The 23,817-nt window shown below is 37.1% G+C and overlaps 1 protein-coding gene across 1 annotated transcript in view; it reads left to right on the forward strand.

Annotated features, from left to right (window-relative positions):
- Nucleotides 1-1,318: 1,318 nt before the first annotated feature.
- Nucleotides 1,319-23,817, forward strand: part of LOC139717772 (inverted formin-2-like) — a 46,780-nt gene continuing 24,281 nt past the window's right edge. Inside the window, exons 1-3 of the mRNA XM_071629273.1 lie at nucleotides 1,319-1,772; nucleotides 13,661-13,776; nucleotides 14,364-14,557. Of these exons, the coding sequence (XP_071485374.1) occupies nucleotides 1,319-1,772; nucleotides 13,661-13,776; nucleotides 14,364-14,557 (764 nt within the window). The remainder of the gene's footprint in view (nucleotides 1,773-13,660; nucleotides 13,777-14,363; nucleotides 14,558-23,817) is intronic.

Consider the following 23,817-nt stretch of genomic DNA (forward strand, 5'->3'; position numbering starts at 1 on the left):
TGCAAAGTCACATGCAAAATCGGTCATCTTTTGATTTGCAGTGCTACCCTATGTGTGTTCATCAATTAAGATCTACATGTATGTTATCAGGATGTGTATTGTGGGAGAACTTTTCCATTGGTCTTTGAAATTAGAAAAAGAGAAATGAGATGACACATATCATTGCCATTACATTTACATTTATCTTTGTGATATGTTCACGTGACTTTTAGCCTACATTATGGATCATGAACAGAGAACTACAGAATATGCACATTTGGTCCAGCATTTTCCTTTTTGATATTTTCAGATGACTTTGATATAAGATCCATGCATGAAAAGAGAACTGAGAATTTGCAAATGAGGTTCTATCAGAATTCCATACATCTTTGGTGGTGCTACATTCAGACTATCATTGACAATTATGAAGAACTGTTTGAAGGTTATCAAGGGACATGTATTCATCAATCCAGTTTTCAGGTGAGGACATGTTCATGAATAGGAAGGGTGACAAACATGGATATTGAAAGCAGTCAGGATGACTACAGTACAGACACCCTTTATCCAACTTTCTCAACTCACAGTCTTCAATGGTAGACTGGTTCTTTGTTCTGTCACTTTTGAAAAAAAGTTTTACTCCGACAATAAGGGTCTGCTGCCATTGATTGGGGGAGGGGTGGAGGATCTTGTCATGTCTTTCAAAGGAGGTCAATATCCTGGTTGTTTGAGTGAAGCCTCCCTCACTTATACAAGCAAAAAATTGGCTTGGGCTTGTTTAAAGCATAGAACTGTGGAGCTGACATGCAGTGATATTTACTGATGTAGTAATTGTTAAGTACACAAACAAGTTGGAATTTGTTTTGTTGGTGGCTCAGATGTCTCTTCTCAAAGGAAAGAAGGTTCCAAGAATAAACGAGTAGATTTTATCTGTTCGCAGATGCGGGCTTTTTAATCCCATATCAATCATATTTGTTATTAAAAAGTAGACCATAGATAAACTGCAGCATTAGAAGTTTGTATCAGGACATCATGTTAGTCAAGACTATTTATGACAAATACAGGACACAAATGATAAAAGTTAACAAACTTTAGGTCTCTCTTTCCCTATTTTCTGCAGATGAGGAACTGAAGTCGCCATGAACCTGAGATGCTGATGACCGTTCTCCAAAAATGTGCACTTGCTGACCGAAATTGCTGGTGTGATAATGAGCAGATCATGACAATTTTTGTATTGAAAGGTACAAATGTAAACATGGCTGGTCAGCTGTGAGAACTGCTCACTGCCCAAGAGTGGACACAAGAGTTTTGATTTGTTGCAAAAAGGCATCAAGGGGGCATCATGTTAAAGAAGTGGTCAGGGATTGCAAGAAGGACTCTTTCAAAGAAGCAGCCCGGAAGGGTCCCCGGTGATGATGGAGGAGACGGAGGAGGAAGGGGAGGAGCGGCTGAGGGAGAAGTCAGTAGCGGGGGAGATGACAACAGTGGAGCCAGCCTGGAGAACAGCGAGCCCGAGCTCTGCATACAGCTCCTGCGCATCCCGTCCATCAACAACTACACGGGTCTGAAGAAGCGGATCCAGACGGGCTCCACCGAGTGGCTGGAGGGCTTCCTGGAGCTGGACGGGCTGGAAGTGCTCCTGGATGTGGTGGAGCGGCTGTCCGGGCGTGGCATGAGCATCGCCGACGCCTACCTCCAGGTGGAGATTGTGGGGTGCATCAAGGCTGTCATGAACTCTCAGACGGGGATGGACTTTTTGATCGATAGCACCGACTTCACCAGGAAACTGGCAAGAGGTGAGTCCTTCAAACACTTTATGATCTCTCAACTGATTGACAAATTGCCTTTTCATCGACGTAAATAAGCACCGATTATTCAGTTTTCTACTAGTACCTACATTCTATGCTTTAAAAAAAATCATGTGCATACACTGTACATACTGTAGTTGGATTTGAACCAATGATCTCCTGATTACAGGACAGGAATCACATCCACTATACTACAAATCTTCTGCTTGACAGCCAGTCGGGCGGAAGATATTTTTGATCTTGTCTCCATCATTCGACCCTCCAATACTTCCCTTTAACTCTATTAGGATTTATGATGAAGTACACATATATTCTTCATGTGAAAACCATAGAATCTATCGTACCTGGTCAAGTGCAAAAAATGCATGTACACTTTGTATTCACATGAAATATCCCCACCTCTACAGTACAGCATGTCCTGTGTATTTCCCACCTGTCCTTTACCATAAATAGCTGTTCTGAATTGCTCACCTGACCCCCTTGGCCATATGATGTGATCCACCTTGGCTCTCAAGTTCCGCGGCCGGTGGGATCCCAAGTCCCACAACATCAGAGTTATATGATGCTTGTCTTCCTTTTCAGGAACCAGTAAGGCAAACATTGTGTTCCATCTGCATCATCACCATCATCATACAAGGTTGTATGATGATGCTGGTCACTATAAAAGTGAACACATTTCATGTAGATTACCTAATTGCCTACATTGTGTATCATACAGGCATCAACAGTCCCAAACTTCAAAATTGATGACATTCTTGCATCAAGTTGTTTTTATGTTATAAATGTTTTTGTATTTCTGGGTTTTTTTTCTTGTTAAGGGGGGGGGGGGGGAGGGTATTTCCGTCGATGTACGAAGGACAGAGTGTCAGTCAGTTGCATTTCCTAACTTTGAACATTAAAATGCAGTTCTTGTCTACACCGTATGCATTGAATGCCAGTGGCAGTTTGTCAAAATTTCATGCCACAAAAAAAAGTGGTCAGCTCCAATTCATGAAAATTTGATGAACATTTCATGCTATGAAAATAATATGTTTTGCAGTAATGGATACAATCATATTTCATGTAAGAATAATGTCATGGGTAGTAGTCTTATCTACAGCATACAACTAACTATCAAGCGTACAACATGTATCTCTAATCAAAGATTGGTTACAAACTGCATGCTCCTCACTCGATTGTGCCAGAAGTCACTGCACTGTATCATATTGCAATCAATTCCACGATAGAAGATGCTGCAGGAAATATTGTGTTATACTGCCTGCAGAATAAGTGAAAGAAAGAGAGGGAGAATATCCTAGCTGCCAGGAGGGATAAGTGTGAAATATCTGTGAAATATCCCTCCAGTTCCAAAACACTCATTTCAATTTTCATGCGCCATGCATGCTGTAATGGTACATCATACATGTAATGTGCAAGTGCTTGCCTCCTTGCATTTTCATACACATTGTGCTTATATACATAAATACGGTATGACCACTTTTTTATGACAGTTCTATTAAAGAACATATGTTATAAGCACTGCCAATACTTGTCAAGATATCTTGATGCCTTTATGCATCTACCGTTATTTATTTAAAGGAAAGGAAAAATACCCAAGTATTGCACATACGTGGGTAATTCCATGAAGTTGGGGCAGTGTCCATGTAGCATCGTGATATTTGAAAAATACATTTCAGCATAACTCAATATTAATGATGCTATACATTTATTGTTTGTAGGCTTTACATTTGCATTGAGGCCACACATTTTCCTGGAAATTTTGTGGCATTCAGACTCAATTTTGATGAAGTTATTAAACAATATGTAACGGTGTCCTGTAGCATCGGGACGTGTCCATGTAGCATCGTGATATTTTAAAATTTGGTCCTAAGAGACAAATTATGGCAATTAGCTTGACCAAAATTTGATGCAATATGCATATTTACTAGATTAGTCAGATAGCTAAATATCTCAAATTTCCTGTACACAGTTTTAATTTTAAAAGAAAATTACAAAATGTATCACGATGCTACGCGGTGTCCTTTTTTGTTACATTTGGTGGACACCGCATAGCATAGTGACACATTGTGTAATTTTCTTGTAAAAGTAAAACTGTGGAAAGGAAAGTTAAGATATTTAGCTATCTGACTAATCTAGTAATTATGCATATCATATCAAATTTTGGTCAAGCTAATTGCATCAATTTGTCTTTTAGGACCAGATTTTAACTATCACGATGCTACATGGACACGTCACGATGCTACAGGACACCGTTACATTTTTTTAAGATAACTTTATCAAAATTGAGTCTGAATGGCACAAAATTTCCAGGAAAATGTATGGTCTCAATACAAATGTAAAGCCTATAAACAATATATGTATAGCATAATTAGTATTGAGTTATGCTAAAATGTAACACTTTGTGCCCCAACTTCACGGAATTACCCAAGTGAATTACCCTTGATGATTCATTGATTCACATTGTTTGAGGAAAAAAACAAAACACTGTCACTACTGTCACATCAATGTGCACAAAGCATACATGTGTAAATGCAAAGCAGATTGCTCTACGTCCATCGACAACACAATCATTCTCACACCCTTTCTGAATATCAAAGTAACAATGAAAATATCTCTCTTCTATCAGAAATGAACATCATTATATGATATGAACTAGGCCATGACACTAATAAATCTAGCTGGCTTCTTATTATGCTTTTATGAGTCCAGAAAAGAATTTGATAAAATCCATGAGAGTCATGCTATACTCGTAATTCCCATACAACCACGATGGCTCAGGTTTGAACGTGAGCCATTGTGACTTTCAATGCATTCACACCTCAACGAGTTACTTTGTGCTTTGCAATCCTGTGGTTCATTGAACTTGCTTTAATAGCCTGCATAAACTCTTTAATGTGCCATGGTGGAAACCCCGTGTGTGCCACATTATTCTCAGACACCAACATAGTCATGCTTTTAGAAAACATTTTGTTTTTCAAATCTGTGTAGCTTCTATAAATTTCTGTTAATCTGAACATATAGTGAGCAAAGTTGTAGAAAAAATGCCGAGCTTTGCCTCAGTGGATAAAAATTCATGACAATTCAATGATCGTTTTTGTGTGAAATGACCAGTAGCTACATTACTATACAGGTATGATTTTGCACACAAAACAGTGACAGAAACTTAGAATTTACACGCAAATCTATTAGGGAACACCGCTTGATAGTCAGTCACCACTAAAAATGCAAGCGCAAGAAAAGCTTTCATTGTACGGCGTCATTTGGCGATTTATCGATCGGTTTGGGCGGGTTTGTAGATTTGAGCAGAATATGCGAAGTTAGCATGCCATCGACTGAGTCGGACGTGCGAACGTGGCACATAAAGAGTTAAAGACTGTTCCTACTTCTTTATAAAGTAAAGCAAATCGCATCATAGCAAACCCGCTTTTATTGTGAGGAACAATGTAAGGACAGTTGTTTTGCACATGGAAACATAGTGTCTTTTAGATGTCTTGTCTTGATAAAGCAAAACAGTGTGAATGTCTTCTGCTGATGTTGAACCTGAAAATTGGTTGAATTTGCTTTGCATTCTTTTGAGTGAATGTACTTATTCATACATCAAGATACTTTATCACAACATACAATTGTATGGCATTAAAATTCCCACTGTTGGAGACATTGTCATACTCTCCATGTACAGCATACGTAACTGAAAGCCTATACCTTAGACAGACTTCTGCGTACAACATACATGTACATATATTTCGTAAGCATAATATTTCCTGATTCATAACAAAATAGAAAGACTTTGCAAATAGTTGAATTTGTGATTAATAATAAGGGATGGAATTTGAAAAAAAAGGGAACACTTTTCTCCTTCCAGAGAAGCATTAATGATTTTCCACCTTCAATCGAATATGATAGTGCCTTTGTGTGACAGGAGGTAATCTTCGCAAGGTGTTAATTTTGCAAATATCAGTTGACTCTTGAAATCTATAGTAATAAAAACATGGCAAAATATACCATGTATACAGTACTGAAAATGGAAAATGTACTATATCTTCGAATCTACCATATATAGTATCAACAAGATGCTGGACAGTCCAATTTTTATAACTTCACAAGTTTTTAACCCCAAACATTGGAATTTATTCAGTGTTCTATGTACACTGTACATACGCAAGTAAATCAGCCCAGTGATGGCCACCTTAGAATTATGATGCATGAGTTAAACTTAGTCATTTCTGGATATCTAGGTGTAATTGATTAGTACATGCTATCAGCGAGAGGAAAACAAGCAAACATCTCCTTTGACTTTGCATTTGAAATGTGTATTTAGCAAAGTCTCTTTGAAGGGAGCAACCCTTATGTAATAGATATCCAATATGATGTTTGCTCAAGATAAGTTCTCTTTGGTAGGTAAGTTTGGTAAATGCGACATACCACTGATAAAAGGTAATGAGTGTACTCCCCAAGGTTAATTAACAGGATTTTTGTGTAGCTTGGGAACAAATAGAGGAAACATCCCACGAAACTATTGGGATAGCAAGGGGTAATAGGGCTTAATCCAGGACTTGGACGAATAATTTTCATTCTGTCTTACAGTTGTTGTACAAAAGTTTTAAGGTACTGTTTAACTGTTCCTATAGAACAGTGAAGATGTATTAGGCAAGTGTCAGCTGTTATTCGAATCTACCAATTGTGATAATGAAAGCTAAAGTTTGTTTATCTTATTTCTTTGTTTACACTGTAATTGGGTGTTTTTTCTTTACTAAAAGTTACCGTAGTTGTTGGCTTTGCAGATGAGACAGAAAAAAATTGTGCTTCATCAGGAACAACCTGTGGAAAAGCTGTGTGAGTGTGTTTATATCTGTTGGCTGATATGGAAGAAAACGTTTCAATGTTTCTGCCAAAGAAATTGAATGCCTCAATGAAAAAGAAGACTCTGCTCAAACTTGTGTTCCTGTGACATTTGTTGATTCTGTGGACATTGTCCCGCTGTCAAGTCAACTGTGGGTCACTGTTAAAGTCAATCTGCATAAAAACAAGCGACAGGAATACAGTGTTTGTTTATGCACTCTATGAATAAATGTTGCCTTGGGTATCTCACTAAGTTCTATCTCTTCTTTTCACACAGTTTCTCAAAATAATTGACTCGTGCCTTTGTTATATAAAATCTTAACTTGTCTTTTTATCCACTCATAGTTATAAACTATTGCATTAGCATAGTGTAGTATACACACACTGATAAATACTGGTTACATTATTGTATATAGTACCAAAAATGATTTCAAATGCTGCTACACTTATCACAAAAAAACTTTCCAAGTGCTGACTGAAAGAAATATAAAGCTGAATGTTGGCAATAAGCCTGTGAATTCATTGCCACATTTCCTTTGCATGGTCAGTCTCGTGGAAATGGTGCATTGAATTCCATTATATAGAGTATGCATTTAATCATGCTTTGCTTAGAAAAGTCAAAATTCACCCACACCCTTCTGTTTCAGATGAATGATCATACAGCCACAAAAAAAAACAAAAAAAAAAACAAAAAAAAAATGCCTCAGAAGCCTACATTAGTCATCTTTTGTGCTTCTGGTGGTGGCACATTAATTAAGTGTAATCTTTGCAGAAAAAAAAAACAACTGCAACAAAATGCCAATGAATGTGCATTCCTGTAATAGGTAAGTAGATTACCACTCCTGCGCTCATGATAAACATTCCTACCTAATGTTCAATGATAATCATTACTTGCAGTGCAACAGTAAAAATATCTTTTTGAAAACAATCTGAAATGAATATGTACATAGGATTCTATTTATCTTCTGTGTGTTCACAATACAGAGGGACCAGGGGCTGGTATGTTGATATTGATTATTTCTAATTGTGTAAGTCGAGTAGCAAATTGTATCAATATCAGGTACAAGGAATATTCAAAATAATTACACATTAAATTGAAACATCAGGAACAGGCTTTCTGAATGCTAAAGACAATAGCTCTGCAGTATGAGTGAAAAGTGCCTAAAAATGAGCTATACATGGAGTGTGTGAGATGAAGTCATATTTTTTTTTCCCGTACAGATGGCTTATATATATTCTAATTCAAATTTTGATGAGAATATTACCATTCACAGAATGTCAGAATGTCTTAGGACTTTCTAACATGTATCAATCACACACCCAAATAAGAATATTAATGATGGAGAATGTATATTTTACCCCTTTGTAAAGACAGTGCTCAAAATCAACTGTATTGGAAATTATTTTCATTTATTCAATAAAATGATGATTTTACAACAATGTAGGCCTATTGATACATGTAGTCAAAATTAAATGTATTGAAAGTAATTATCATAGGCAGTATAATTATTACAATATTAAGTATGTATGATCACAATCACTGTGACAATGCGGTAGGGCTTTTGGAATCATCTCCTTGCAATGTTTTGAGGTGCATCTCGTGCTGTATGTACACTTGGGACATTCCTCGGCACTTTGCGCTGATGGGTGTGTGCTGTCGTTTGGAAATGATGCATAATCTGTGATCGCAAAATGCCATCATTTCACACTCTGTAAACTGGGGATGATTAATCACCCTTGACAGTTTAGATTATGGTCTCCATTAAAGGTAGCCATGGCACTCTTCAATCCCTCCCAGGTTTGTCTTTTTTTTAAACACATTTTCACATTTGAATCATATACAATGTATGTTCTAACATTTTGAGATTACCAGGAGATGTCTGGAAAGAAGAAATGAATCAACTTTCTGTCAGATCTATAGTATCAGTAGCAAATATCCCCCTGTCCTGGTGATTAACATTTTAAAAGTATTTGTAAATTTGAGTGTCCATTTTGTCTAAAACGCAGTCAAACCACGTAGAAACTTTGTTGGTTTGTTTGCTTATTCTCTTCTCTTTTTTTGGCACCACAAGCTCATGTGTACTATCTTTCTCTGGGAATGCACTTCATTGAACAAAAATCAAAATTATGTGATCATAATTCTTATGCTTGATCGTAAATTATGCTAGACATTCCTCCTTACAATGACTTGTAAAGGTACATGTTTAATATGGTAATTAATGCATATATTATATTCTTGTACTGATATTGTTTATACTTTTGTCAGAAAAGTGCTGCTTGATACATCTCATTGTAAGCCAGATGAGGCAAACTCTGTTTCAGAGGACAAATCAGTCAGCTCTAGGCATATGGATGATATAAAACTGTAATTCCTTGCCATCATGACTGTATAGTTGATTCCTTTAGCTGATTTTATCCCCCATGTATTAAAGTGGGATACAAGTAAACAATGAGATTCAGATGTACCATCATATCAGTCTAAATGGGGTGTGCCTCTAGCATGGTGCCTACACTGTATGTCAAGTATACTGCATCACCCAGATACCTCTCTGATGTAATTACAAATTTAGTGATTAGGACTTCCGGTTGCTCTATTTTGGTGATAAGTTAGAGTTCTTTGATTTATGCTACAATGTATGATGAGCAAGTTTTCTGGAGATATTTTTGAAGGAATTATTAGCAGCTCTGCAAATGCCTTTTTCACTTGAGCCTTTAATGACAATTTCTACGGCTGCGTGGCGATTAAGAACCTTTGATCTGGACACCATCTCCCATCTGAATTATTGTAACCAAAAACTATTGCCTGGGTTGGATTATTTGGCTGTACAGTACGTGTAGCAGTGAAATAGATAAAGAAACCTGTGATGTGGTCTTCAGTTACATAATTATATCATTATTAACTGCATGCACATCTTTGAATTGATTTATAAGTTAAATTTGTTGCATATCAGCAAACTAGTATTTTTTTTCCTTCTTCTGTATGGTGAGATGAATACCGTTGCCTCATTATACTATATCCTGAGGAATTATTTCGTAGGGGAGGAAATTTCTGAAGAATCATATCAAGGGGCAGAGTATTGTAATATTCCTTTCAGCCAAATTTGCATCATGTACATTTTTTTTTTGCAAAGCTGGAGGCCATGCCCTCACATGATTTGATTGCAGGGAAACAAAATTTAACATAATTCTGTTTTCAGCACAAAGGAATGGGCATTAGGATACATATATACATACATGCATTTGTATACAGCTACATTGTATATATGCAAAGTTTCATTTCAGAATCAATATGCTGTTGTTTTAATTTGTCATTAGTTTTAACTATGAATATAATAGAGATATGAATCACATAGGTCATTCATCCATCCATTGTCCCTGCTAAATATGGTACTTGTCCAAAGCAGGTTTCTAGCCTTTCACAGTATCAATTTAGCTCTCTTTAATTTATACACTCTATATAATATCAAAATTGTCCAACTATAGCACATAGCTTAGTGACCAAGCTCTGTTGGGTCTCCATTTTGTCGATCATCTATAGACTGCGCATAAATTTACATATTTCTACAGTAAACAGATCTCTGTGAACACCTTGTGACAAATGCACATTTTCTTCTTTTGCTACCAGATAGTGGCAGACACATATGCCTAATTCAAGAGGTTTCTTTGCAAAGTGCAAATACTAGATAGCCAGGCTCTTGAATAATAAATGAAAGGTGCTGGTGATGAGTCTACATCAGTCTTACTTCGGTAGCGACAGGTTTTATGACGAAGTAGACATGCATGCACAAAACTGTCGCTGCTGGTCCAATTGTGAGGCAGGACAGAGTGTCTCTGCATGCAGAAACTTCTCAAGATCTTTTAAATGACTCAACGCACAAAAGCCTTTGTTACCTGGAGGCATTTGTCATTCCTTTCAAGCCTTTTGAATTCTTGATCTCATGCATGCTAACTTTTTTTTTCTACTAGAGAACCCTCCCCAACTTTTTTTGACATCTCTCTTTCTCTCTCCTGTCTTGTTTTTCTCTCTTTTCCTCTATCTCTTCTTTCTTTATGCTCCTTTCTAAAGGAGACACATTAATCATGGATCTACATTTTTTTTCCCATTGATGGTATACATTGTACTTTTTTATTATGATGTCCCCTCATTAGTGTGTAACAGCTGCCTTTGAGGGCCTTCAAACAGAACTCCACCCAATGTGACAGGTTTGCAGTATTACATTAGTTATCAAAGTTTTGGATTAGGCTTGCACCTGGATAGATGAGAACCAAATCACAAGACAGAGTGGGTGTTGGATACATCCATGTGCATTATGATATTCGCAGTGCTCATCTTTCATTCAAAGAGCTATTCCCAAATACGGTACATGCTATCAGTGTCAAGTGTATGTGCCAGTATACAAGTATGATTTCATAGTAAGTGGCTTATTTATAGGGTTAAATGTCTCTTCAGGTAATTGATGTTTCTTTTGAAAAATGTGAATGTCTATCTGAATTCCCCTTCCGCCTTTAAAAAACTTGGCACCATGATGTTCAATTTCTTTTCTTACAGAGCTTGCCCTTTCAATAGGATATCCATGGACGAAGCAAAGCACTGACACTATAAGAAAATGTCTAGTTTAGAGTGCTACATATCAACAAGACTGAAAACAACAAAAAAGTTTGCACTTTATTTGTGTATACAGTATCATACACAATTGTACATATCACATAAATGAGGAAAGAAAGACATACAGCCAGACAGACAGACAAACACAGACAGAGAGAGAAATAGAAAGAAATAAAGAAAAATACCACACCACTTTGCATTTATGGGTATTACAGGGATCATATCGTTTTGGTTGAGACCTACCTTCATGTTTCTAAGATTTTGATGAAATAATGAGAAACCTTTTATGATATCTGGAAGAACATGTAATTCCAAGAGGAAATCAACATTTTTTTTTTGATGAAAATTGGTTTTGAAATGGCTGAGATATCCAAAACAAAGCAATCCTAATTAAAGGTGGGACCCACCATTTATTACAATTGCTTTGTTTTACTTTGTTTTTGGATGTCTCAACCATTCCAAAACCGATTTCATCAAATAAAGTTTGAATTCCTCTTAGAATGGTATGCTTCGTACTATTTTATGAGTGGTTTCTTGATACCTCACAAAAAGTTCAAAGCCCAATCCTCATCTACACCAATACTATACCATCCCTTTAAATGATTATTTACATGATTGTATTTGCCCACAAACTGAATTTCAAAAACTAATTTGTTCTTCCACTTGCTCATGAGAATTATTGTTAAGAGTCATCTATACTGCCTTTTATTATGATAGTGGCTTTGTCCACTACTCGTATGTGGTTTTCACCCTACAGGAATATAATATCCATCCTTCTACACATTTATGGGATAAGAGCCCAAACATAATCTATTAGGAAGTTGCCCAAAGCTGGGATAAACAGGATTAGCCACAGGAATTAATCAGATTTGAGCTAAAAAGGAAAGTCAAGCATGAAATATGATATCTAATCTGCTTAAAGATTGCATTCACTGCTGGACTAGCACTCTGTGCCTGCCTGTGATATAGCTAAAGAAATAATGATAAAGATAATGATGGTAAATGCAGCATTTCTTCTTCTTTTTTTGTGGAATGCTGCTTAGTATAGCATGTGATATATTGCATAGCAAACTTTAATACCTCCTAGAACAAAATTGCTGAAATAATCGCATTTGTTTTGATACTCTTTGCCATTATGGGAGAAGAGGGGTGGGGGAAAAAGAAGTGTATCACACTTTGTGGAGTAGGGTTATGAAGTATTAATGTATCTTTTCATTTCATTACATTCTATATTTAGATATTTTCTTCTGTACTTTCAGTATCTCAGCGAGGCATTGCTCTTCTTAAGCTATTTTAAGCATTCTGCCTTCCCTACTTCTTGTATGTGCATTGATTATATAGAAACTATGTGTCTAAATGGTTCAGTATGAATTTCTGTGCATTTCATTCCCTTGATTTATGTCAAGAGATGGAAATTATATTATCAATATATCAATCAGTCAGTCAGTCAATCAATCAGTACCAAAAGGTATTCATGGACAGAGTTTGTTTGATATCTATTATTGAGAGATACTTTATACATTGTAATATTTGAGGTCGATGCTGTAGTCAGTTCATTATTAAAACATGCAATTTCTTTCTAAATCATTCCAGATGGGTACAATGTAGTATCAATTTGAATAGCCAGACTGACATGTGCTTAATGGATTACATCTAAAATATTCCAGCAGCAATCCCATTAAAGTTTAATTCTGTTTTCACGCCACAGCTTTTGGCAATAGGAACATATACCTGTAGATATAATTAACTTATTAGTTATCAGATATATCAGTATTTTGTGTGTGTGTGGATAGCTGGTACTTTGTAGATTGGAGTGTGGTTTTGTCTGGTTTGGGAATAGGTAGTGTTGAAAGCAATTCTTGTCGCATAGACTAGAATATATGTAGGCTTAAACTTGCTAAAGTCTGCACAAAAGCTGCACAAAAAGACACCCATTGATTTATTTTCCTTTTCACAAGAAAGGTTATTTCAGAAATCATATTATTGTTTTCTTGTTTTTTCTGTTATCTCCATGAATAAGATAAGATAATATTCTCTATCTGTGTTATGAACACCAAGAGAAAAAGAAAGAACTAGCTAAAAAAGAAAAAGAATAAAAAAAACCCTTCTTTTGTGAGAAAGCATACAATTGCCCCTTCTTAACAATGTTATGAAGCAGACATTGTATTTTGTTTTCTTTGGCCAGAGCATTGTGATTGAACATTTGTGCTTACTACTACTTGTAGTAAATCTGAAATGTTCTTTACAAACATGTCCTCTACTATGTGGGGTTCCATAGCCTCTGTCATATTTTCCACAAAAGTTTTCAAAAGGGTCAAACTATTGTGATTATATCTTTGTGTATGTGTTCAAAGTACATCCCATAGCTAGCCTTTAACTTGTATTGATATTAAGGTTATTTGCTATTTTTTCATACCGTCCCTCTCCACAGCCCTGGACACCAAGAATGTAATAGTGAAGAAACAGGTATTTGAGCTTCTCTCTGCCCTATGTGTCTACAGCCACAAGGGCTATGAGCTGGCGGTCGACGCCCTGGAGGACTACAAGGTAACCACACCCATCATAGCTGACCCCCTTCTCCTTAGTTTACATAGATTGGAGATAAGCCACATTTGATATTGACTTTGATCTACATGTATGTATATACACATAGAGTTTGTTGCTGCCTCATCGTGATGCCCTGTCAGTTGTAATGTGTAGGTGAGGGATCATTCCTAGTCTTAAAAGTCTTCATAGGGATCACTTTTACTTACTTCTAATTGTGATAACCATTTCTAATGTATCATTCAGAGTCCCCATATCCATGTTCAACTCCAAATTATACTTGACTTTGTTAGTAGAATTCAGTTCCTTCCAAAGGTGTGTCTTAATTTCATATTTGCTGTTTCAATTTGCTTTGAAATGGTACATGGCTTTACATAGGAGAACTTTAATGTGATGATACTCCTGGGGAAGAATGTGTTTTGTAAACTCTTTGCTGGCATGTTAGGCTAGCTTTCGAGACGTAAATATCAATCATATGAATGAATCCTATCCTAAGTGCTGTATAATATATATCACAGCTATAAGAATAGTAGTTATTCTATAAAAATTTGATGTACAAGAAAGGAAATGTTGTCTGACTCTCTTTGCAGGTGAACAAGAATCAGCGCTACCGCTTCAGCCTCATCATCAACGAGCTGAAGCAGGCGGAGATCATACCCTACAAGACGACCCTGCTCGGATTCATCAACGCCCTGCTGATAGCCACCGCCGACTTTGACGCCCGGATTCACATGAGGAACGAGTTCATTGGTCTCCAGCTGCTCGATGTACTCACACAGCTCAGGTAATGAAACTCCCGAGCTTTATATCTCTCCCAGGAGCTGCAATCGCCGATAACGAAACTCGAGATTTGTCCTCACAGGCGTCGGCGGGGGGAAAAGTGCAGATGGAAGTATCTGCCATACTTATTCGACAGTAGAGTTACATACAATGTCTTTGAGTTACGTGATGCTCAATGACCCTTTCGCAGTGGGATAAGGGGAAGTGAAAAAGTGTCCTGACCCAATGGTTGGTGTAGATTTAAATTTCGTGGCAATTTTAGCCAGCCCTGTTGTTTTAGATAGCATCCCGTCTCGCCAGGTAGCCTCTTGATTTCCAGTCTAAGATTATGGGGTCATACCTCTCCTGCCCCGTTATTGTCGAGTGCCGACACCAAAACTCGGATATTAACCCATTGTTTTCCACTTGCCCCACTAATGCCTGTCAATCTGTTTCCTTGGTAGTAGATCATTTTCTTGTCTGCAGTTTTTTTTTTCATCCTCCCAGTATCATCCCCCACCCCCCTCCAAACTATTCCTTCCCCCTAATTTAGGCTATGCCATTGTGCACAGCCCTCAGCAATGTTGGAAGTGGCATTATGCATTCATGTTTTTCCAGCTGTGCCACAAACAATTCATGAAGTAAACACAAACATTGCGTGCGATTTCTATAAGATAGATCAGGAGCACCGAATAAAACAAATATTCTCAGCTTCTAATATAGCAATTGTTTCTACATCATTATAAAGAGTTCCTTTGTCAGATCCTTTCCCTAGATGCATGCCATAATTCTTGTTCTTCTTGATGAATATTGAGATCTAATTCAAAGATAATGTGGATCTCACACATGAGCTGATGCAGTAATGGAGCATGAAATTGGCATCACAGTCACATAATATGGGTACCCTATCCATGATTCGCGCAGAAAATAACTTTATAATTTGAAATGATTTCTGTGTATGTTGTGCGGCAGAAAGCAAAATGACAAACATACCCATAAATTCAGAAAAGGAGTGCCCGGTAATGTAATGGCACAGACTGGCAATTGCTTTGTATAACTGAAATTATCATGCCAATTTGATTCGTTACAACATGTGCATACATTCAATATGATATATGTCACACCAACTGCGTGAGGTGTGTATGGCAAAGTATGTTTACATTGAAATGGGATAAATCACAGTTTGCTGGCATGTGAGAAAATAAACCTTAACTTCTCGAAAGCTACAACAAAACCTTTGCTGATTCTGGGGGAAATATTGTACTTTCATTATCTTTGACCATCTTTATGATTGATAGATTGATTTCTTTGATTAGTACATGATTATGTTTACAATTTGCATGATCCTTTGGCTCTGAGAAAAAATGTTATCATTTCTCTTGAAATAAAGGTTTGTCATCAGCATCTTGCTAAACTGAAAGATGCTTCTTGCATTAGCATTATAGGATATTCAAAGGCTTATAATCACTACAAAAAGGAAACATGAACAAGCTGAGTGGTAACGGCTATGTACATGTTGCTTGGTTTGTCAAGTATCAAGGTCAGAATGAGATATCTGTACACCAATTTATAGTCAACTGTCCCATGAATATTTTTTTACGATGTATGCTCATACCATAGATTCTACATTTTGTTATCAATCACAATATCATCATCAAGCTATCACTATTTAAATGCATATAAGTTGTCCAAAAAAAAAATGACTGAAGGTTCTATAATCTTTGTAGTCCTCCATTTACGTACCTTCCAGTTGTCAGAATACATACCACAATGTTGGTTGCATTCATTACAATATTTTTTGTGTTTTGTGCAAGTACTATCCTTGATGGGAATGACAATGGTAGTATATAGTGGTTATGCGGTGTGGATTGACGATTCCTGACCAGTGTAAATGCTAATCAGTTCAGACATACTTTACAGCTTGATTGATCCCCAGTCATGGTCCATTAAGCCTCAGATGACTGATTGGCTATGATGAATAACTTACGAGCAGAGCTCTGTTTATTTTGAGACCTATTTATCTGCCCATCATTATATGCTAGGCAGTACCTGTGTTTGTGTACAGATAGGTATGTTTCATTTCCCTGGAGAGATTCACAGTGGCAAAGCGAGGATCACTTGATGACGTTTAGGACATCTGTTGGAGTTCTCTCTTCCCTGATTGGATGATTCCCGATGTCTGGAAACTTATGGTTGTATATGATTAGAGATTAACTAATCCTCTATAAATCCATATCATGCCACATGACCTTCCTGTTAGACTGAGGCACATATGTTGCTATACAGTGTACCTCAGTAGACTGGTGAACTTTCAGTTTCATTAGATTTGGAAGAATTATCTGAATGCTGATAAAACAGCATGGCAAGTATTACTGTAGAACCAGAAATTTTTCTTGGTATGAAACTTTCCCCAAATTTCATGAGGAGCAAAGATTTTGTGAAAGGTTTTTGTCTACACTATGCATTGAATGACAGTGGCAGTTCTTGAAAGTTTCCTGCCATGTAATAGACCTTCGATTTGCAGAAATTTCATGTGGGAATGTTTCTGGATTTAAAGTATACCTTACTGTAAAAGTGGAAATTTTCGCACATTTCATGCAACCAGAAACTAGCGCGAAAATGCAAGCCCTCGCATATTCTTGCCTGCCATATGTTCCAGTAGTTGATGTCTAGATTCTGTGGAATTAAAAACATGTGAAACTCATCTTCACTCGGCTGAGCGTGAAAAATTAGTTGCACAAAAATATTCACTTTTACAGTAGCGCATGGGCACAAAGGGTTGATGGAAGAATACTCCCTGTGCCGTGTGGATCAATGTATAGTGACTAGGAAGTAATCTTAGATGGAAGTATACATACAGGAATATGAAGTTCCACTGAAACACATATCATCTTCCACAGGTATAACAAGGTTGCAAGTGATATGCCATCATTGAAACCAGCAGCTACGTCATTGTAAATGATTACATGGGTGGGTTAATATTAGAAGTAGGAACTGTCCTTGTTTTCACTAGATACACTCACTAGGTCACAAAGGTATCAGTGAGTCTGAAATATCTTGCAGTCTATAGTAAGAGGATCATTTTCAGAGTCCAATGTCATGGCAGATAGTGGGCTGCTGGTTATGTTGTGTGTCCATGCCTTTCTGATGACAGGGAACTTCATCCACAATAGTTAACAAAATTGATGAATATCAAATGCAACATAACTGACTTTAAAGTGATATCTGTGAGGATTCCTCCATCATTTGCATAGTACTCCTTCATTTCTACGCTTTCTCTCAAGAAACATGGCCAAGAAACTTTCTGTGTAACTGTGAGCAAGCTGAGTATGTCAGAAGAAAAAATAACGCACATACACACACACACACACATGTATTCACAAACACAGACAAATAATTCTTGGTATTTAGATTAAATAACTTACGAGGAATAAGAGGCTTATAAGCTTTAAAATAGGCATAATACGTACTTCAAGGGTTTCTAGGAATGTTTCAAGTAATCATCCCTGAAAAAGAATTGACGTACCTCATCAAGTTTAAAGATGAGTGGAACATAGCCTATCTAGGTTGCAAGGAAATACATTAGATCTGAAGTGAGAGTTTTATGAGTGATCAAAAAAACAAAAACAAAAACTCAGTGAATTTGACTTGCTTTGCTTGACTTGACTTGACTTTATTGGAGTAAATTTGACTTGCTGCAAAAGGCGATCGAGTAAAATTTGACTTGCTGCAAAAGGCGAGGGCCATGGAATCTACTAGGGCAGGAAGGGGCGAGCCATGACAGGAGCAGTAATTTATGTAGGAAACAATCCATCAGTGGTGGGATTTAGAGTACCATGGACTGAGGCAAGCTTGACAAGTTCTAGGATTTGAGTGCACAGGGGGCAAGCTGAGGACATAAGTAACAACAACAAAAAACAACATCAATGCCCTCCCCCCCCCCCCCAAAAAAAAAAAAAGAAAAAGAAAAAGAGCACTGCACAAAAAAAGGAAAGAACTGGGGGTGAGTGTTCACTGGAAAAACATCAATTTGCCGTGATACCTGCAGTGCAGTGTGGTTTGAGGAATAACACTACCATGGCCCTGGGTTAGCTGTCACATTATGTCCTGCAGATATGGGGAGTCCAGGGCACTTTACACTGCATCAGTGTCACTTGCACCAGAAAAGTACATTCATTGGCTGTCATATTGAAGATGGGAAGGAAAAGATGGCAGATATTTGAGCATGTAATCTTAGGAGCATGTAATCTTTAAGTGAAACTAAATTATGTGCACTAAAGAAATCAGTGAAATATTTTGCCAGAGGTGGACAATGAAGTGATGAATTGTGATTCACCCAAAAGTTGGATGCTGCAACTTTTAAAAAATGATAGCAACAATGCTAGGTGACTATCATGTCGTATGTGCTTTTTGTTTTGCATCGAATTGTTCATTATATGAAAAGGAAATCTTCTACAGGTAGATCATATGAACATTATGCAGTACATACATGCATACATACATAAAAATGCAATATTCAAATAGTACAGTGTATATATTATACTAAATAAGAAGAATTAGGAAGGGGATGAATGGATTCCACAGTCATATGAGCAAAAATCCCAGGAGACAGGTGCATTATAATGATAATGCATATTTCTCAAATGTCATTGAGCATCAAGCATTCATGAATTGATCTTAGAGGACACACACCCATATTTTGCTCTTTAAAAATGATCTTCTTCACCCCGAGAGATGATGTATAGCAGCATATCAGAAATGTGAGATAGGTGGGCACTAGATCATTCTCATGAATGTTGTCATCGTGGAGATTACTTGCGAGAGATTACAATTTGTACGTTTTAATCACAGCAGCATCTATTCACATCCGCAAAGTGAATCACACTCTGCTACAATTAGGAAATTCAATGCCACATTGGCATGGTAACCCAAAGCCGACTGCAGCGTATAAGCATTGCCAACAGCCTTGTGCAGCCTTCAAAGGCAAACGTACAGCTGTTCACATGAGATCATGTGATCAGTCTCGAAAATCCCGAAGGAGAGATAGAGAAAGGACACCAAGCGTGACAGAGGATTTGTTAAGCTGAACTTTGATGACCTTTAAAAGATTAGATACTGTATTAAACAAAAAGTAATGTTAATTGTAGTCTGCTATTTTTGTTAAGATACATAATTTGCATATATGACTCATGAGCAAGTGTCAATTTTTGCATTTCCACTTGCAAGAATCAATAGCTTTTAGACAATCATCTGCCTGTGTCTCTGTGTAAAATTTGTCTCTGTCCTGACAAAGTTGTGAAAACAGCAGGATATGCAATAGCAGATAATTACTTATCATGTACCACACACAGGGAGATCTGGTAACTTGAGATTCAACGGAAGAAAATCCAGGACATTTAGAATAATGCCATAAAATGTGATTTAAAGAAAAAACAAGGGTGATCCTAGGAATGATATCAAAGGCTTACTCTTTCTGGAACAACACTTTTCAATAATGGAATACATGGGATACAAGATCTGATTCAGCGTATAAAAGTAAGTCAATTTGAAGGTTATCTGTCATACAAGGAACTTATCTAATGTAACAGTGGTGAAAAAAATATGTTATATTGCTGCTTCCAAAAAATACAACATATACCAACTGTTCATTCTTTATTTTTATTAATGTATGTTTGGCTAAGTTGCTTTTGACACTTAAATCTTCTTAAAGCCTTGCAAGAATTATGTCTCTGTGGGGTATGCTACAGAATGCTGCTGGAGCTCTGTATTTGTATGGTGTAATCATTTTCTTCTTTAATCTCCAGTCAGACATATCTAGGCTTACTCTTTTCTTGGATATCACGCAAGCCCACTCTGAGGAAAATGACACTGTTGTAACACATAAACAAGGACAAAGAAAAAGAGTATGCACTCTAACGCATGATGACATTACCAGACAGGCCAGAGTTCAGTAGAATTTTGCCCTGTCGACATGCATCAGGCCCAGAGAGGAAATGACAGGGAACTCAAAAGATGTCACTCGAGAGATGTCCGTAATGGGGAAAATGTACATCAGCTCTGCAAAAATGTCAGAAGTGATGTTGTATCGGGACTTTTCATTAGTCAACTTTCATTTGTAAGAAGTGCAGTTACAAAATGCATTTAAAAAGCAGAAACCTGAACTTCAAAAAATGTATCGCCATTAGCAAAACATGATTCAAAACATGCATCAAAGGCTTTTTAACATGGCAGAGATGGCAAAGATATGAAATCCATTTATCTTTTTTTTTGTGTGTAATGTTTGTATTATTTATTCAATTATGTAACAGTGCATAAAACAACAAAAAGTATCAGATTTGAATATTGAAGTCACAGGGATTCTCCATCCTTAGAATGATAAATTCATCAAAAGTGGAGGCTTTTAACCCAGTAAAATAAGTGATAGAAAGTCTAATCCATATGTATGTGAATTTCAAGGTAAGAGGCTTCCAAGGTTACAGCATATGGGGTATTCAGTGATTCAGCTCATGTGACATGTGCCCTGGAGCACATAGAATTAAAGACAACAAAAGCATCTTATTTGTGATGAATATCATCTACATGACGATGTTACCTTTTTTATCTTCTATAGATATGTTGACATGAGATATAAAGCATTCTGCTACAGTAATGAATGTTGTGGTGGTGTAGTTCACTGATTAAAGATACAGGGCATAATTTTCCAACTGGAATTGATGAGCAATTTCAGCTGATTGGCGCACTGCTCTTAGATAAATTTGAAGAGCAATGTCATTCCAAGTTGAAATTGACATTGATGAATAGATAACATCAAATAAATGTGACCGTGCACCTCAAAACGAACATAAAGTCGCACACACTGATTTTGCGTGGACTGAAAATAAGTGAAATGGGTCAACCTAGCCGAACTTGACTTTTTCATATACTCTGAAAGAGCGGGTCTTCTTTTACATTATGCTAAAATTTGGTATCATAAAACGGGCAGGAAAGTGTGATTTTTAGCAGTTTATCTCGAACATTTTTGGTAGAATAGAGCGATTAGTTGTGTATTTAGAATCCTTTTTTCATTTCTGAAAAACCTTGTCCACACTCTTCACTTTCAACTCTAATAACATTTGAAAGGATAGTGCTACTGCTTTAAAAGTTGGCATTAATTATGGACAGAATGTGTTAATGAGGCATGCTTAATTTCAATTTAATCTGATAATCTCTTCATTGTTTTTACTCAGGTGGTTAAATTCCTGTTTTTGTCCCACTCATCGCACAGCCAGCACGGTTTGGTAAAGATTAAGCGCTTGAATAGACACTGTAGTTCAGAGCCTCTTTTCTCAGTTCACACTTTTTCTGAGTTTGTGCTTTCTTTCCAATATTTAGATAGGTTAGGAGAGTCCATTTGATTTGAGTTATACATCATTTTAAAGCTTAAAGTCTGCCCTTTCAGAATATGGTCTTAACTAAAAATTCTTGTCTGGCGACTTTTTGTTTGTTTTGAGGTGCAGGGTCACAAATAATCATAGCTGAAGTTCCATAAAAATCAGATGAAAGAGTTTGAATGTGATGTAAAAATATAAAGAAGCTTCAAAATCCCATTTCTTTTGTAATTGATATTTGAGGAAGAGAGGTTTGTGGTAGACCAACAAAAATATGCATGCCTTAATTTTACATTTGTTTGATTTCATCCTATTTATTAAGTCAACTAAATATGGAATAGCATTGCAACTTGATATCATCTTCAGAGGAGATTAAACAAACAAAAATAAAATGAAATGAATATAATGACATGTATGAGGACAGTTTCTGTGTATGCAGCAAAGTGAAATATCGGTTTAATACTCATGAGATTAAAAAACAAACAAAGTTAATATCAAATACCACCGAGGCTGGCATATTACTTTTTGTCACTTCTCCCAGATGCTGGTTCTAGAGCCATTCTTTATACCATTTCTATTCCCAAAGAAAAAAAAATCAAATGATTTTGATAGCCCTCACATTTGTTTGAAGCCAGGTTCAGCATTTTGAAGTACACAGTGGTGTTTTGTTTGATATTGTGAAATATCACTGTGTACCTACCAGTGAACACAATTAATGGCGAGTTTGTCATATCCCCCTGACATTCATAGCTCCTATAATGTGAATGATGTAATGTAATCTCTCAACGCAAACAAGCCTTTTGCCCTTGGAACAAGGAATGAAAATGGAGGAGATGACATATCAATGTGATATGCAAGTATTCTCTACCACCCACCTTTTCTTTCTTGAGAAAGCCATCAAGACGGGAGTATGACAAATGGGACAATGATCCCCAGGGCTTTTAATATAGGAAAGGTCATTGTGAATGGCACAGGCGGGTTGGATGTTGAGCCTCTCAGACCATTCATTGTGCCTCCAAGTTGTGTGCAAATGTTGGGACTCCCTCGTCGATCATTATGAGCCTCACCTCAGCTAAGCCCCCCCCCCCCTCCTCCTTCTCCTGCTCCTCCTCAATCCCCCAGTCAAGGTAAGTGTTTCAATATGATATATGTATGGTCAGGCCTTTAGGGGAGACCAGTCTCAACCTGGAGATGCCCTCTTTCTTCATCTCGCTATTGTGTCTCCTAGCAACCGCTTCTCCTTCCATATCCATTGAAGCTCAGTTTCCCTGTATGCAGTGCCGTCTCCCTCCCCCCCCCCCCCCCCTCCTTCATTGATTTGAAATATGATCTTCACAAATGGAATGTGAATCATAGTGTCTTTTTTTCCGTTTTTTTTCTCCCCACCCTACTCTCACATTACCCCTTGTAGCAGTAGGTGTCTAGAATGCATGTTTCTTGATGGATAAAGTCTGCATCCTATGATCAGAGCTCTGGGTTATGTAGAGGAGAGAGCAAGAATCCTTGTGAAACTGATTTTTCTGATTAGCATTACAAGTTGCTCTTTGATTTTTCACTTCTTCAGCTCTGTTTTCCGGAATGCTTACAATAGACTGGCTGTTTGTGATTTTCACATTTTTTTCTATCATGTTTTACGAAATTTGGTGGGGGCCTACGCCTACCTAGAGTTGAGACAACCTTGCCATCTCCATTAGATTTTTTGCTCTTCTCTGAAACACACTGTAGGGCCTACACATGAAATGCATTGAGTGTGCTGATGCTCAGATTTGTATTAACCCGTTGAGGACGTGTCCCGAGTATACTTGGACAGGTGTCTATGGGAAATGTGTGTTGTAGCAAAATCAAACTGTCCTCAACGGGTTAAATATGGTGTGAGTTTCATCTTTACCACGTCTATGAATATAATAAATTTGTCGGT

Source organism: Diadema antillarum, unplaced genomic scaffold (genome assembly GCF_040938485.1).
Source record: "Diadema antillarum isolate AM-2024a unplaced genomic scaffold, OU_Dant_1.0 scf00000082, whole genome shotgun sequence".
Taxonomy (NCBI): Eukaryota; Metazoa; Echinodermata; class Echinoidea; order Diadematoida; family Diadematidae; genus Diadema; species Diadema antillarum.